The 18,350-nt window shown below is 39.6% G+C and overlaps 1 protein-coding gene across 2 annotated transcripts in view; it reads left to right on the top strand.

The window, feature by feature from the left end:
• Window positions 1–17,792, top strand: part of pemt (phosphatidylethanolamine N-methyltransferase) — a 129,687-nt gene extending 111,895 nt beyond the window's left edge. Inside the window, exons 6-7 of one of the 2 annotated variants that reach the window (XM_073060758.1) lie at window positions 5,828–5,902; window positions 15,795–17,792. In XM_073060758.1, the coding sequence (XP_072916859.1) occupies window positions 5,828–5,902; window positions 15,795–15,849 (130 nt within the window). In that variant the 3' untranslated portion in view covers window positions 15,850–17,792. The remainder of the gene's footprint in view (window positions 1–5,827; window positions 5,903–15,794) is intronic. The other variant, XM_073060759.1, reaches the window with a different exon arrangement.
• The last annotated feature ends 558 nt before the right edge of the window (window positions 17,793–18,350 follow it).

Genomic DNA, 18,350 nt, shown 5'->3' with positions numbered 1-18,350 from the left:
AAGTCATAGGGTAGTAAGTACATTGATGATGGATAAACTTGTAGTGCAAGTTAGATCTCAGAATCTTGGGTATCCCCAGGTTAATAAATATCATAAGGGAGGAACCAAGACTTTTTTTGAACAGTTGTACCTGAGGTAGCAATGGAAGAGTTGAGGGCAGCATTAAGGTAAGCCTTAGTAATAATATCTGTGTACTGGTAAATTCCATAAGCAAGCTAGATTGAATAGGTCATGAATGAAGACATCAAATCAGCATCCTACATTCATTATAACTTTATGTTCTCAACTCCTTGTTTCAATCTGAGTCACTGCCATTAATCTACCCTAAAGAATCACTACATCATTAAATTTATCATCTTTCTCATTCATCCCTACTGAATCAAAATGTTGCAGAAGTTGAAAATCTGAAGTGGAAACAGAACATCTGGGAAACGCTCAACAGATGTAACGATATCTTGTGTTTTACCTATGGATTCCTAGATATTGTCGCAAATAACTCTATAATAATGGGAGAGATAAATAGCGCCCTCAAAAAAGATGCAGAATTCTGTATAAACATTGTGTTACTAAGTCACAATAGTAGAATTAAGTGAATGGGGGAAAAAATAGTTGTTCATAAATGAATGAATAGAATAACATGCATCAAAAGTTATGACATTCTTTACCTGCAGACGATTAAACTCCGCTGTGGGTAGTCTCAAGCCCAGCTGGGAAAAGAGGAGAATTGGGCATGAGGCTAGCAACCTCATCCTGTAAAAAGGCAGAGCTACAGAAATGCCGACAGAAGCTTAGAAGTCTAATTTTTAGGAGGAAAAGGATCCTTGCTTAGAAAACACATGAAGTTAAGCGGTGAAAACAGAAGCCACAGGGCCAATCAGCCTTCGGCTCAGGACTGAGGACTCTGGCAAGCTGCTGTCGGCAGCATATGCTCTAGTAGGGGTGATGGGCTGAAGAAGAAGCACAGCGTCCAACAATTGAGTAGTTCCCACTCAGGCTGATCACTTTGCCTGCTCACCACTCAAAGTATTCTTCCAATTTATAGCTGGAAAATGCTCCATTGGAAAGTCTATCCATTCTCATACAGTCAAGCTAGAGTAAGAATCCAACTACATGGCTTACCATTCTAAGTTATGTGAAGTGTCCTGTGTGATTTCTAATAGAACAAAGCTATCATATTCTATCAAATCCTTCTCTATCATACCAGGCTACCTCATTATTCTTTTTGTATTGTAGTACTTATTTATTTTTTGTAATTTATAGAAATTTCATGTGTTTGCACTGTACTGCTGCTGCAAAACAGTAAATTTCACATCAATAATCAGAGATAAATTAATAAATCTCATTCTGATTTTGAGAATTCAGCTCCATGGAACATGTATGCACCAGAGTAACCTCTCAATTCAATTGTAATATTATGCCAAAAGCTCTGCTATTTTCCCTGAGACTTTTGAAGTCATTGATACTACACTTGTATGGAAACATGCAATCGAGAGCTAGTACATCAAAGAACCTAATCTGTTCATCACTCGACCCAAGCTCACTTGAGGATTTTTCATCCTTACTATTTTTAACCACTTTGAACTGATCCTGAATCTTCTGAATAACTTACTTTTTCATGCAAATTTCAGAACAAATAAAAGGTTCAGCAGCTTTGACCAAGATTATTAACAATTCCATCTAAAGAGTGGAGGTCATGATGGAGTTTTCTCAATTGCTTTCAAGAGTGAGGTAGTCTGTGATTAATTCTACTATATTCTGACAGAAAGTGCATACTTTTGCATCTCTTAAGCAAAAAGAAAATTGAAGTAGAGATTTAATGCAGTTAAGGGTTTTAGCCAAATCAGTGGCATATTCACTCAGGTTAGTCTTTTGTAAGTTAATTTGCTATGTTTTATTCAGCCCTGTTAATGATACTTCATGAGTGTCCTAAATATGATTTAGTCTTGGGATGTGCTTTGATGTCTCGTATGTTTCTTATTCATACCAGCGATTTTACATACAATACTTCCAATTCTCTCTAAAGATAATGAAATTGTAACTGAATGCACACATATTATTCCACTCTTCAGTTGGCTGATCAACTGGTGATAAATTGGTGTTTTAATTTTTCTCATTATCTATGTTAACCTGGTGCTGGTGTGAAATATGCCAGCCCGTTCCTGGTGTTTATATTCTGTCCTATCACGTTCAAAATACCGTGTATTCATGTAATTGCAAATTCAGTATAATCGCTGAATAAGATCACAATGTATTTGAAGTGGAATTGATGTTCTTAAACTGACATTGCTGATTGTTATCACATGTCAAATCTTCACTGATACTCAAAAATTTCCTATGGTTAGTATTTGAAAAGCAAATGATTAAAGTGATTAAGCTGGTGGTTTGATTGCTATGTTCAATGTCAGGTAATAGATTTTAAATTTTCTGGTGCTCTAATTATTGCTTCTTGAGCCACTTAAGGTATATATCTAACGGCATTTTCAATGAAGGACACTATCATTTCGCCTGCAAATCGCTGGTCTTTTACTTAACTAAGTTGTTTCGACAAATACTTATATTAACTAGTAACATTAAATTCTCAGAATGCCTTGGCTGGTTTCACTGTCTCCCATTTGTATGTCAACCAGGATAAAAGGAAAATTACCAGCTAGGGAATATTACACTGCGAACTTGGATTGATTCAACAATGGGAGTGTTTCCATCACTGGTGTTGGTAGAGGGAATTTTTCTCAATTGGAAAATGAGACAATTTCTCTACTGACTGGCTTATAATGAATTGGCAACATAATTATGTTGCTGAGCATCAAGGACCAATATGTGATATGGGTATCAAAGACATTTATCATATCTTCTTTGTGATTGGTCAGCTAATTCATTGGGTACTTTGAATGGCAGCTAATATTATCACTGGCCTCAAACTTCATGGTGCAACAGTTATCCAAATACCCACAGAATGCATTACAAAAGGCAGTTGTCGAGTCATGTGTTGCTGCATTGTGGATGTGCAGCCAGTGGTGTGGTCTCCAAAGTGAGTGTGACAATCCATGAGAACTTGGCAACCTTGAGGTGGAAATAGAAGATCTATGGGCATCTCCAATTCCTCCTAAAATGTAAGCTTTGACTGCTTCCATAGCTGTTCCCATGATTAGATTAGATTAGATTCAACTTTATTGTCATTGTGCCAAGTACAGATACAAAACCAATGAAATGCAATTAGCGTCTAACCAGAAGTGCAAAAGAATAGTGTTATTTACAAAATAACTGCGAATAAAAAGTAAGTGCTACAGCACACAAATATAAAAGTTCTGAGACAGTACATTATGGGTGCAATACTGTTTAGCGCTGTGATGTGAGGTTCAGCAGGGTCACACCCTTAGGGAAGAAGCTCTTCCTGTGCCTGCTGGTGCAGGAGCGGAGGCTCCTGTAGTGCCTACCAGATGGGAGGAGAGTAAAAAGTCCATGGTTAGGGTAAGATGCCTCCATGATAATGCTTTTCGCCCTGCCCAGGCAGCATTTATGGTAGATGTTCTCAATGGTGGGCAATTGCGTGCCGATAATCCGCGGGGCAGTTTTCACCACACGCTAGAGTGCTTTGTGGTCCGATACGGGACAATTGCCATACCACACTGAGATGCAGTTGGTGAGTATGCTCTCGATGGTACAGCAGTAAAAGTCCTTCAGTATCCTGGGATAGAGGTGAGCTTTCTTGATGCTCCTCAGGAAATGCGCTGTTGAACCTTTTTGATCAGGATGGAGGAGTTCAGGGACCAGATGAGATCATCGGAAATGTGGACACCAAGGAATTTGAAGCTCGGTACATGCTCCACTACAGCTCCGTTAATGTAGATGGGGACATGAGTGTGGCTCCTAGCATGCCTGAAGTCCACAATGATCTCCTTGGTCTTCTGGGTGTTAAGGGCCAGGTTCTTGTCGGCACACCATGCGGCCAGGTGCTGGACCTTGTCCCTGTAGGCCATCTCGACATCCGCTCTGATCAGACCAACCACCGTGGTATCATCTGCGAACTTGATCATGGAGTTAGAACCATGTACAGGAATGCAGTCATAGGTGAAAAGGGAGTACAGAAGAGCACACAGCCTTGAGGCACGCCAGTATTCAGGGTGAGAATGAATGGTGCACAAGCCTTTAGATTTTAGGACCTTCTTGCAACTATTTTATTGGAAGTGTTGCACTTGCTGTCTTGTGCATCATTAGTCCAGCTAATCTCGTGCCCAACTTAATCATTAGGTTTTTCTTTTTTAATGCAAGTCTGCCTCCTCTCATCAGTTTCTCACAATTCTGAGGCACGACATTGTAGTTACTCATTAGATTTTCATCAATTGTGGTCTTTGGCTGGTACACCCTTGGAGATTTTTCTCCTAGTATATCTGTCTTCACTGTATCACCCAGTTCACAAAAAGAGACAACTCACACTATCTTGAGTCTCTATGTCACTCACTTGCCATTGAAATACATGTAATTGGCAACTTAATTTGACTTCTGTTGCTAATTGAGATCCTCTTACTAAATAAGTACTGAAGTTACTGACTCTGTGACAATCCTGATTCTTTTTCCTTTCTCTCATCAGCATGTTTTTGACGGTGGAGCCTTAATATTGCCTCAAAGCATGTGTATTATAATTACTTTGCTTAGCAAACCAACACTGTAACATCAGTTCCTCGGTTCCTTTAGGCACTTTGATGTCATTCAGGTCAGCAATCACAGTGATGCTGCTGCCTTGCAGCTCCAGGATTGTTCAATCCTGACATCTGGCTCTCTGTGCGCATGTGGAACTTGCAAATTTTCTCTGTGGTCATGTGGGTTTCATCCATGTGCTGTGGTTTCCTCCCACATCTTTTTTTTTTGTGCCTCTCGGTAGATTAACTGACCACTTCTACTGTGTAGGTGAGTGGTTGAATCTGGAGGGAGTAGATGGGAATGCGGGGAGAATAAAATGGGACTGGTGTAAGAGTAGGTCTTCCTGTTGAAGTGTAGTTGAACTGTTTTATAATATATAATATAGCATTGTAAGGCTCCAGACATTTAAGATATTGTATTTTTAAATTCAGGTCAAATAATTGAAATGGATTGAGTAAGCATGAAATATTCCAGTCTGGGTAGAATGACTTAAATCTTAATACTGCTGTATTTTTATGGGCCAATAGCTTAGGCTGCTTTAAGTTAACATTTTTATAACATTTTTGGCTCTGCTGGCAAGTTTGAGTGTATAATTATTTGATTAGCCTGAATGTTCTAGAATGTCTGCCGTTGGTTCCTGATACTTCGACTGTTTATTCCCCTCCATGGTTGCTGCTTAACTTACTGCATTCTTCGAGAATTTTGGGTCTGTTCCATTAGAATCATATGGTTGCTTTGAAGATAAAAGAATAAGATTGTGCTGAGGAAAAAATTGATCACCTTTGCAGATAGAAATTTTGATTCATTGAATTTGGGTAGTGGAAAGTCAACATGGTTTTAGGTTTATGCAGCCGAATGGAATTAATAAATGAGGCCAACTTGCAATTACTTTGCATTTCAGAAAAGCTTGACCACAATGCAAGTGGAAAAAATAGCTTGCAAAAATGGATGAGTTGTTTCCTGAATAATGTTTATCTGGTAATGCCCAATAATTTTACTGCATGGCTTGTCAGAGTGGAAAAAGGTGAAGCTGCCTATTGACTGAATCAGGCTTAATTGTGGATGGCCAAACTCTGAGAAAACTGTGTTATTGTGTATCTAATTTCAGAGGTCTTCTGGTATTTTAATACGATTAACTTGGCACTTATATCCCTTCCTAAAACCTCTTTTTCTCTCTGCAACTCAATAGGAATGCCAGTCCAACGGGTTTGGTGCTCACCGCTTGGGTTGCAGCAGTATACAAAGTTGCCATTCTGTTTGAAAGGTGTGTATTCCAGTGTCAGCATTGGATTAATCTTTATGGTTATGTCCCCCAAAAGAGACTTTATAAATATGCAGCTGAATAAAATTTTGGATTGTATGTGTTAATTGACACACGTTGTATATTTTGCATAAGCCCAACATTTTAAAAGAGCATGGTAATGCTTAGCTTCCAGCAGTGTCTTCTGCTGTATGCCAGAAGTTTATGGTGCACCTTAATTCTATTCTAATGTAAGTGTTCAACTGTATGTCCGTTTCCTTTCATACTGATTTATAGCCTGCAATTCTGCTTTGCAACTAAGCTAAAAAGGGGGAAACTCCCACTTTATATAGGCAAACCACAGCAGTTTTTCAATTTTGAAACGGAAATTATTGTTGTCTCTAACTACAACACATTTGAGGCTGGAGAGATGCTGTTCCCAAAATGTAAAAAGGATCACTTTATTTTACTGTTGACTTGTCATTGGGACTCTAATGGTCTAGCCTTTTGGATTTCAGGCTGCTGTTGACATTGGTTAGGTCTCTGACACTGAGTCTGGCTTAGTGGCTCAGAAGAGAAGGGGGGAACAGAAAGGAGGTTCTGTGGACAAGAACGAGATTCCCAGATGGTATGTTGCCCCCCAGCTGCCAGGATCTGGGACATCTCAGATCGACTTCAATGTTCTTAAGTGGGAGGGTGAGCAACCAGAGGATATGGTCCATGTAGGTACCAATGACATAGGTAGGAAGAAAGACGAGGTTCTGCAAAGTGTCTTCAGGGAGTTAGGTGCTAAGTTAAAGGACAGTACCTCCAGGGTTGTGGTCTCAGGATTACTAACTTTGCCATGTGCTGGTGAGGCCAGAAATAGGAAGATCATATAGCTTAACACGTGGCTAAGGAGTTTGTGTAGGAGGGAGGGCATTGGATTTTTGGATCATTGGGTTCTCTTCCAGGGAAGATGGGGCCAGTACAGAAGAGACAGTTTGCACCTGAACTGGTGGATGATGATTATCTTAGCGGTGTTACGAACCCCGTAACTGGGTCACTTACCAGCAAAGATAGAGAGGTCCGTTGAAGTCTGATGGTACTATTTTTAAAAGTTTTTATTTATAAAGGGGCACAAAAGTAAGGTTAATACAAACATTCAGATAATATACGTCGTCAATACTCAATCTAAAGCGCGGGTATAGTAATAATCGTCAATAAGAAGTAGCTCTATCGTTTTGTCTAGGGGTAAAAATATTGTCCGATGGAAATATAAAAGTCTCTCAAGTTCATGCAGGCTTTAGCCTTTGGGGACCGCTGGGTTTTCACTGGTTGGAGAGAGAGAGAGATTTGTGATAAGAGAACTTGCCCGGGTCTTTGGATGAGGCCGATCCGATGTGTCGGGGGAGTTGGTTCCCCGTTGTTAATTACAGAAACTCGTTTCTGTGGTATCAGCCACCAGCTCCCAGGCCTGGGAACCGAACACACGTGGCTTCCTTCAAATGGCTGCCCACTATACGGGATCGCTAGCGTCTCTTCTGGTGTGTCTGAGGGGCCGTCTCTACAGCCCCTCTTTTTATCTGGACTCACGGGGTCTCAGATGTCAATCAGGTGGGGATGATGCAATCTCTCCCCGTAGCCCAGCCCACATTGCCCTGAGAGCTGGCACGTAGTATAGGATCGCAATCCACAAAGGTGTCTCCAAGAAACAATGGCCAAATCCGTTGCTTTGTCTTACTGAAGGGCCAGGACGCATTCCAAAACCTTGAGGATTCTCTCTCATTTCCTGGGTCCAAGACCCGAATTAATAGCGATCTTGCGATTCTCAAGAAGGAGGGGGCTGGGATCATAACAGCTGAAAGGTTTGCTAGTGTTGCACAGGGTGGGGGCGGGAGTGGGGGTTAAATTAGAGTTGCAGAGGGATGGGAACCAGAGTGCCAGAAGAGATAGTGGAGACAAATATTGTTAAGACTTCAGACAAAGTCAGGAATAAAAAGGTTGAACATGGTGCAACTAATGTTCTGAGCTGCGAATATTTAAATCAAGTAACAGGAAAGGCAGATGAGCTCAGGGCATGGATCAAAACCTGGAATAATAAAGTTGTAGCCATTAGTGAGACTTGCTTGCAGGAGGAGCAGGACTGGCAGCTCCAAGATTCCATTGTTTTAGACATGACAGAGCGGAAAGGATTAAAGAGGGAGTGGTGGTAGGCAGGGAAAATGTCACTGCAGTGCTCAGTCAGGACAGACTGAAGAACTTGTCTAGTGAAGCTTTATGGGTGGAACAGAGGAATAAGAAAGGTATAACCACACAAATGAGGTTATATTATAGACCACCCAGCAGTCTGTGGGATTTAGAGGAACAAATCTGTAGAGAGATTTCAGACTGCTGCAAGAAACATAAGGTGGTTATAAATGGTGATTTTAAACTTTCCACTTATTGACTGAGACTCTCATACTGTGAAAGAACTAGATGGGATAGACTTTGTCAAATGTGTCCAGGAAAGCTTCGTTGATCAGTAAATAGAAGTCCCAGCAAGAGAGTGTGTTGTACTTAATCTATGAGAGAATGAGACAGGGTAGGTGACAGAAGTTTGTTTAGGGGAACACTTTGCATCTAGTGATCATAATTCCATTAGTTTGAAAGTAAATGTGTGGTTTGAGATTCTAAATTGGAGAAAGTCCAATTTTGATGATACAAGGAATGATCTGGCAAGTCTGGATTAGGACAGGCTGTTTCTGGCAAAGGAGGCCTTCAGAAGTGAAATTCTGAGAGTACAAAGCTTGTAAATGTTTGTCAAAATAAGAGAAAAAGATAATGGATTTATGGACCTTGGTTTTCAAGAGATATTGAGGCCCTGGTTAAGGAAAAAAGGAGGTGCATAGCAGGTATGGGCAGGTAGGAACAAATGACGTACTTATGAAGTAAAAGAAATGCAAGAGAATACTAAAGAAAGAAATCAAGAGGGCTACAAGAAAGCATGAGCTTGCTCTAGCAAACAAGGGCATCCTATGGGATACTACAGATATGTTAAGAGCAAAAGGATTGCAAGGGACAAAATTGGTCTTCTGGAAGATCAGAATGGTAATCTCCATGGAGCCAAAAGAGATGGGGGAGATCTTAAATAGATGTCTGCATCTGTGTTAACTCGAGAGGCGGACACAAAGTCTATAGAGTGAGACAGTATCAGTGAGTTCATAGACACTATACAGATTACACAGATGGAGGTGTTTGCTCTCTTGAGGTAAATTAGATGGATAAATCCCCAAGGGTGTTCCCTTAGATCCTGCGGGAGGCAGGTGCAGAAATTGCATGGGCCCTAGCAGAGATATTTAAATCATCCTTAGCAACAGGTAAGGGACCGGAGGATTGGAGGATAGCTAATGTTGTTCCACTATTTAAGAAGGCTGTAAAAATAAACCAGGAAATTATAGGCTAGTGAACCTAACGTCAGGAGTAAGAAAGTTTTTGGAAGCTATTCTAAGTGGAGATGGACTGATTTAGGATAGCAATCATGGCTTTCTGTGTGTTAGGTCATGTCTAAACAATCTTAGAGTTTTTCAAGAAAGTTACTAGGAAAGTTGGTGAAGGCAAGGCAGTGGATGTTGTGTACATAGACTTTGGCAAGGCATTTGAAAAGGTCCCGCATGAGAGGTTGGTCAAGAACAGTGTTTCCCAACTTTTATTTTAGCCCATTGCCCCCCCCAAAGCACCTTCATACTTGCCAATAACTCTCTTAGGCACAATATACTTCCCGGCACCTCCATAGTGCAAAAACATGTCTACCATATGCTAACATGAGAAAAATTATTCTGCTTTAAATTTTTATTTGTCTTTAAACCTAGCTTACACAGTACCTGTGCTCTGTACAACACCTTCAATATCAATGTGATCCTTGAGCTTGATGGTTTTTAGCAAGAGTTGAAATATCTGTTCAAGTTGTGACAGTAAGTGCTTCAAGTACCCACATGTAACAATGTCAAAATGATTTCTGTTTTTTTTGAGTGTGTGGTTCACTGCAAAAAAGCCTCTTTCAACAAGATAGGAGGATGGAAATGCAATAAAGAGCAGTTTGGCTCTTCTCCGAAGACCAGGAAATTTGCTAGACAGTTTAGCCACACACCACAAAGGCCAACATTTTTGAAAAGTTTTTTTTCTTCTTCATCATTGTGAATTTTGATCATATCTTCTTGCAAGCTGTCTTCCTGATCTTCTACCTAGCAAAGAAATGAGTTAATTACCCAGTCCAGAATTTCCAGGTTGTTCAAATCCTTGAATCAATTCTGACAATTCTCCTTCAGTGACTGCAGGAATAAGCAGTACTCTTGCAAATCACCGCCTATGAAAGAGAGTGCCATACTTTGCATAGTCATATAGAGGCTAGGTATACCACATCTCCATGTAAAAGTTCAATCTTGTTTCCCGAGTTCTTGTCAAATTTGAACAAAAATTTAATTGCAGTGTCAAAAATATCAAAAAAATATTTCAAGCAGCAGCCTTCTGACAGCCAATGCACTTCAGTGTGAAGAAGCAAGCATTCTAACTCTTCATTGTTATCTTGGAAAAACTAGCAAAATATTCTGCTATTTAATGGATGAGCTGTTGATAGCAGATATTACAAGAACCATGCTTGAAAAAAAATTAGCTGGCTGAGGTTTTTGTCTGTGAAATATTGACGATGAATTACACAATCAATAGCAAACAGACTTGGAATTTCTTTTTTCATAAATGCCACTAAACTAAACCGGCAAGGCGACCAGACGTATATGCTGCTCCATCTGTTGCACAAGAAACCTTGTTCCTAATTGGAATACTTTTATCCTCAATATACATTTTGAGCTTGTGGTAGATTGATTCTCCATTGATAGTTGTTTTTAACTTTTTTACAAAAGAAAATCTCTTCATAATCTCTTCCACTTTTAATAAACCATATATATACCATTAGTAATGTGTCATTGTCTTGCACAGTTGACTCATCCAGTTGCATAATTGATTCTCAATGTCTTCATTCATTTTGTCAATACAACAAGCTACAGAGTTATTACTCAGAGGAATTGATTTTAAAATACTGGTATCCATTTTGAGAACAGAGGTGAGCACTTCTAATACAATAGGCGTTATTAATCTTTCACTAATTGTATAAGATTTTCCACACTTTGTTATCATTTTAGAATGTTATAAGAAGCAGTGAGATTGCTAACAAGGTCATATTTAGCTTTCTTGGCAAATGACTCAAGTGTGCAACGCTTTCCAAATGCTTCCTTCATCTTCTGGAACTGAGTAACCACTGTAACCTATGTCCAAGCAAGACGGGTATCAGAAACCCTGGACAACATAGCTACCTGGGCCAGAATGACCTTCAAGAACAGGAAATCCAGATGCATGGTGATCAGAAAGGGCAAGGTTACTAGCAAGTTCAGTCTTCAATTACAGGGAGAAGTAATTCCATCCATAGAGGAAAGTGCTTTAATGCAGCAATGACTGACAGCGCCAACATCACCAACACTGTAAAGCAGACTGAACAGTGACTGAAGAAGATCAACAAAACCGGACACCCTGGTAAGTTTAAGACATGGTTGTACCAACATGATCTTCTACCAAGGCTGCTCTGGTTTTTCATGATGTACGAGTTCCCCATGACCACTGTAGAAGGCATCGAGAGGAAAGTCAATAAGCACTTGTGGAGGTGGCTGTGGATTCCCCCAAGTTTTTCTTCAGTGGGGCTTTACATAAAATCAGGCCAGCTACACCCCCCATTGTCATTGGTAGGAGAGGAGTTCCAGGTGGCAAAGTGTAGAGTTGTGTAAACACTGAGGGGCTTATAAACCAAGCAAGAGTCACAACAGGATTGTGCTGAAAGTGGGCTGCCAACTCGGCCGTAGACCAGACAGTGAGCTCTCTGCAATTGGGAAATGTCATTGGCAATCCATGCCTGGGACGGCGAGGCCTCTGCTCAACACACTTCCAATGTTGGGGGAGTGTATGTGCTAGGGATAGGTGTGGCATGGTCCAGGCAGAGGTATGGATCCATGAAGATGAAAGGCGGTTATCGAAGGCAGTGGAGTTTGGGTCACAGGGCATCTGGACAAAATGGGATCTTCCCAAGCGCAAGATCACTTAGGCAGAGCTTTGGAGACTGGAATCCTTCCCTTCCACATTTCTTTCCTCCTGCAGTCTATGTATGACGCTTTCCCTACACTATCACAGCTGCAAACATGAGGGCTGAGTGAGTGAGGACCCTAACTGCAAGCTTTGTGGTCAGCAGGGTTCACTGGCATACATACTATCAGGATGCAAAACAGCTTTAACACAAGGATGGTATAGATGGTGCCACAACAAAGTCCTGTTGACCCTTGCTGACACACTGGAGCGGGAGAGGTGTAAAAGAGACCAGCTGGCAGAGAGGCAAACAGGATAGTCCTTTTCATAAAGGAGAGGGCCACACCAGTCAGATCAAAGAGGCCCAAATCCAATCTGCTACAAACTGCCACGTCATGGGAGATGAGGGTCGATGTGGGCAGGAAGCTGCAGTTCCCAGAGGTGGTGCAAACCACACTTCAAGCAGACAGCGTACTATGGTCCACCGAAAACAAGAAAATCATCGTGGTGGAGCTCACAATACCATGGGAGGAAGGATCTGAGGAGGCTCAGCAGAGGAAGGCCCTGAAATACCAATCCTTAGTCCAGAAGTGCAGAGACAAAGGATGGCAGACGTGGCTATTACCCTGTGGAGATCAGCTGTGGAGGGTTACCTGCAAGGTCAGCATGGAGGTTGCTGTCTGTGCTGGGCCTTGATGAAAGGAGCAAGAACCAACTGGCTCACATGATGGGAAAGGAAGCAGAAAGAGCCTCTTGCTGGATATGGAGCAGGCGAGAGTTGCACTGAAATTCAGGAGCAGATGGGCTCCATTGCTGACCCGCCAACTGGACAGTTTAGTGGTTAAGGGTTGAATCACTTTATGAAGGTTGGGCACCACCTGACAACATCTACTCCTGACTAAAGGCTACAGTTACCTCATCAGGTAACTAGAGAGCACCATGTTGTATGATGCAAGTAACACCAGAAGTAGCCCTTTCAGGGTGTCTTTTACAGAAGTGTTCCTGTAATCTTGATGGCTTCATTAGACAGTACAACATTACAAATAAGACACATGGGGTGTCGCTGATCTGACGGGAATGGGATAAAACCATACTCCAGGTAAGTTCCATTGTATTGACACACTTTCTGTAGTTTCCGTTTCTTAGCAGGATTAGAATTCAGGGCTTCACCGCCTTCAGACCCAGAGATTGTGCTGTACGTATTTATCCATCATTAATGGGGCTAAATTAAAATAAAAAAACACAAACTGGGAATGCTGATGACATCGGCGAGTTAACACAGGTGGAATAATGGTAATGGCATGCAAAGAAACAGCGAGACTATCACAACAGTGAAAATCACGTTAACAAAGATTCAGATTGGAATTTGAATGTTAGCCAGGAGAGAGCTGGTGTTCAGCAAGCTACCCTTATACTATTCCAGTTAGAGCAATTGACCATTCACATAGCTTCTCATAATTATAGTGCCATAGTTAGGGTACCACTTACCGTTTCTCCCCCCACACACACACACACACAATCTTGACCACCCCCCCACCTACGATTTCTATTTCCCCTAACGCCCCCTTAGGACATAGTCGCCACCCCCCCCCCCCCCCCCCCCCCCACCCTTGGGAATCACTATTCAAGAAGATTCAGTTGTTTGGCATTCAAGATGAGGTAGTAAATGTGTTTAGACATCGGCTTGTGAGAGAAGCCAGAGGATGTTGGTAGATGGTTGCCTCTCTGACTAGAGGCCAGTGACTAGTGGAGTGCCACAGGGATTGGTGCTGGGTCCATTGTTGTTTGTCATCTAGATCAACGATCTGGATGTGAATGTGGTTAACTGGATTAGCAAATTTGCAGATGACACCAGGATTGGAGTACAGTGGACAGCGAGGAAGACTATCACAGTTTACAGCAGGATATGCATCAGCTAGAAAAACGGTAGATGGAATTTAATGCAGACAAGTGAAAGGTGTTACACTTAGGTAACCAGGGGAGGTCTTACACAGTGAATGGTAGGGCACTGGGAAGTGCGATAGAACAAAGGAATCCAAGAGTAAAGCTCCATAGTTCCTTGAAAGTGGTATCATAGGTGATAGGGTTGTAAAGAAAGGGTTTTGGCACATTGGCCTTCATAAACCAAGGCACTGAGTACAGGAGATAGGAGGTTATGTGGAAGTTATACAAGACATTGGTGAGACCTGGTTTGAAGTGTTGAGTTCATATTGGTCACCTATCTTCAGGAAAGATGTAAATAAGGTTTAAAGATTGCAGAGAAAATTTACAAGGTTGTTGCCGGGACTGGAGGACCTGAGTTGTAAGGAAAGATTGACTAAGTTAGAACTTTATTCCTTGGAATGTAGAAGCTTGAGGGGAGATTTGATAAGAGATGTACAAAATTATGAGGGGTATAGATAGGGTAAATGCAAGCAGGTTTTTTCCCATTTAAGTTGGGTGGGACTGCAACTAGAGGCCACCGGGTTAAAGGTGAAAGTTGAAATATTAAAGAGAAGCATGAGGGGAAACTTTTTCACTCAGAGGGTCGTGAGAATGTGGAATGAGCTGCCAATGCAAGTGATGCATGCAAGCTCAGTTTCAGCTTTTGAGAGATGTTTGGAGGGGTATGGACAGCTATGGTCAGGTCGATGGGACTACAGAGTTTAAATGATTCAGTACAGAGTAGATGGCCCAAAAGGCCCATTTCTGTGCTATACTTTTCTATAACTCTACCAAAAGAATCAAGGTTTCTGGAGGTTTTGTTGCTTGACCAACTGTCATCAAAGTTCAAAGTAAATTTCTTACCAAAGTACATATACAGTATGTCACCATATATTTCCCTCCGATACAGCAATATTTCAGCACTAACAATAACAATTAACAGTTCAGCAGTCTTGCCCTTGCATCCTCAGTCTTGTTCTCCAGCGACTGTACGTTTGCTAACAAGATGCTGGGTAGAGGAAGTTTCATGCCTCAGCATTTTAGCCTGACTTGGAGACCTGCTGTCCTCCCTCTCTTATGGCCATGGTGTTATAACTTCATCCTCTTAAAGATGCCATACCTGCCTTGAGAGTTAAGTCCGTCAAGTCCTTTTGAAGATCATGAAATCGCTAGTTTGTTTAGATGATTCAAATGTACATTACTTAAAGATAAATTACAGGCTACGGATTGCAGTGAGAGTAATTCAGAAGAAGTATATTTAGAAGATTTGTAAGCTGCCTGCAACAAGTCGCCATAGTTCACCAGCATCATCCAGTGCCATCTCACCATCAACTGCCTTGTCAGCTGCATTTCTTAAGATCTCCAGATTTTAATAATTTATAACTAAAACTGCTCAAAGTGAAGGTATTTAAATACACTTATTTCTTTCAGTGTTTTTATTCCGTGAGTTATTTGCAGTAGTAGTCTGGAAATTAACCCTACTTTTAGTCAGAGGGTATCTTCACACAATTAGAAATTTTGAAAACATTGCAAAGGAAAAAGTTGTGTTATTTTCTATACTGTCTGATTATATTAGCTGTTGGAACTGGTCAAGAAAGAAATTTTAAAAAATAATTAGAAACAATCGTTTTGAAAAGAGGTAAAGTATTATGTAAGTCTGTCATTGAAACAATGGTATTTTACCTTTTCACTATAATGAATGCGACCTCTTATATTAACCATTGGAGTATGCATTGATAAATGTATCTTGTGAGTATTAATAGTATGTTATTTTGCCTTCTGGTAACAGCATGAAATTAGATCTATAGAGCAGTATTTTCAATTACATACAGTATGTGCATTATTCTAACAGTCAAATCATTACTCCTCTTAATCAGAGTTTGTGAAACCTGTCTCTTTCTGTGAACAGGCCATTCACAGAGGAAGTATATCGGCAAAAGGAAAAGACACTGAAGGACAACTGATCAGCTAGACATTTATCAAGCAGACATCTTCTTGTACAGCCATTGGACTGCTTGTTTTGATTCAATTTGGAATTGTGCAGTAATTTTTCTGAAAGAGTTCTTGTATTTAGTAGCTATTAATCATGTGAATCTTTACAAACAATGTCCCTTTATAGTTCCATAGCTGGTTATGAAAATGATCTTTCAGCCTATTCTTCAGAAGAGATCTAAAAGATTCCTTCTAACTTAAAGTGGGAAAGTAATGGTGGGAATTTCATGTTGACAATGAAAAGACGCAACATTATTCAGTATGACGTTTGTAAATGCAAATGTAGAACAAACTATTCTGCATTGGCCTACAAAGACATGAACGAGTTATTAATCCAAATTTATCAAATTGTGTTATTTGTATTCACTAAACAAGAACTTTAAAGTAGGTCATTTGGTATTGTTAAGACTGATAATATCGTACAGACAACTTTTCCTGCTATGCCAATCATGTCATATTAATTTCTGAATGTGGTGCTGAATTCATACCTACTAATATAATAAATTTCTAAGGTTTTTTTTTACCATTTATTTCTCAGCAGGGAAATAGTAGTAAAATTTGTAAAATTGAACTTGTCATTTCAATGAATCCAGAACCAGTGTTGCAGGAGATGGTAATGTGAATCATGACTGATTGCAGTATAATATTGTAAGATTAATTCACATAAACTTGTTACTTTGTTCAATGAAACAATAGAAAATATCAGATATCTGGTTAGACATTGTTAGTCTTTTATTTGTAATTTCCTGAATTGTTAATGTTAAAATATTGTGTAAGTATGTTGGGTGTAAAACTAATTCATAAAGCAAAAGTTTAGTCAACAAAAGCAAATTATAAACAGTATTGCGTTAAATGTATACTAAATTGTATTTCATGGATAAAATATATTGCATTACATATAGTGTTCCATTGTCATAGATATGTGTCACAGACTGAAAACTTAGCAGTTCAAATCTTATTGAGTTAATCTCACCTGTGTTGGGAATAGGAATGTGACTCCCAAGTCCAAGCAAAGGGAGAAAAAAAATTGCTAGAAGTTCCTACTCCTGATTACTCTCAGGATGTATCTGATGGAATCAGCTAGAATGATGTCAGCAAGGACTTCTGTTCAGTAATTCCAGTAGTTTTAAAGGCCATACCTGTTGGTAATAGTTTTACTTGCCTTAGTCTCTGGTGTATGTCTGCAAGTATTTCGAGCTAATATGATGCCTTCTCTCTAGAAATATACAAAATCAGTTCAAAGCATCATGTAGCAAAGTTTTTTCAATGGATAAATAAAATTGTTTGAAAGCATCATTTCTATTTGGTCCAGGTTATTAAAACAGGAGCTAGATGGTCTTGCTTTAGCTGTTGATACAGATCTTTACCAAAGATGTCATAAAGAAATATTTCACAAACCATAATCTTTTTTTTTGCAGGACAGTAATGCAGATATTGCTCACAAGTTTATCAATTACTTGTATTGCAAGTTCAAAGCAAATCAAATATTAGAATTGAAAAAAAGTTTCAGATCTTTGTCCACTGCCATCATATTGTAAAGTACAAACAAGCAAAAATTACCATGACGTGAATGACAGAAATTTCACTCTAACACAATCTCTGTGAAATTACTTGGAAAGCACACTTGAGCCTGCCATTGACTCACAAATAGAGAGTGTTCTTTTTGTAATAGGATATGTATTTTTCTAATTCTTAGTTTGAAATGAGGTAAATATGCTTTTATTTGCCTTGTCAATTTTAATGTTTGTGGTTTATTATTTTGAACAGTATATCACATTGTTTTTGTTATTTTTTAACTTCTCGTGAAATGTACAATTAAGCATTGGATTCCATTCCTTGTAGCTCAATTTTCTGTGTTCCAGCTCCACTGGTAAAATAAAATTGCAAAAGACGAACTGGATGTCAAAAGATGGAATTACATTTGTTATGTGGTTAATTCTGTAATTATTGAGCAAAATTACTTTCAAAATGTATAATTATTTGCTTTAAATGAGGTTTGAATATGCAATTTAGTATATCGGTTTTATTAATGACTTTTAAAGCTTACAAAGATAGGATTTCAAAGTTATATACTGTGAATATATCTATATATAGTACACCTGTGAAATTCATTCATTGTATCAGCATGGAGAAATCTAAGTTCAAAGAAAAAGTGATACAAAATTGGCTCAAAGCCATAATGTTCTGACTGAATTAGATTATGGGTGTTTGTACCTTTACTCCATTTGCCTACTTTGGTTTCATAAACCTAACAAAATCATTTGGTTTCAGTTTTGAGGATTTCACAGGTTTAGCTGTGGTATTACACTTCCTTCGTGTCTAGTCTCCAACTAGAGTAAATAGTCTTATCATTTATATCCTCTTAAAACATCTTAACTTGTGCAATCTGTCATTTAAGTTCAATCATTTTATCCCTGGCATCTTTCTGATGGATCTGTACCACAACCAATGAAGATCAGTAGACATTTCCTGA

The sequence above is a fragment of the Hemitrygon akajei genome, chromosome 11 (genome assembly GCF_048418815.1).
Source record: "Hemitrygon akajei chromosome 11, sHemAka1.3, whole genome shotgun sequence".
Lineage (NCBI taxonomy): Eukaryota > Metazoa > Chordata > Chondrichthyes > Myliobatiformes > Dasyatidae > Hemitrygon > Hemitrygon akajei.
Note: the sequence above shows the minus strand (reverse complement) of the source record. Positions and strands in the feature narration are given on the sequence as shown.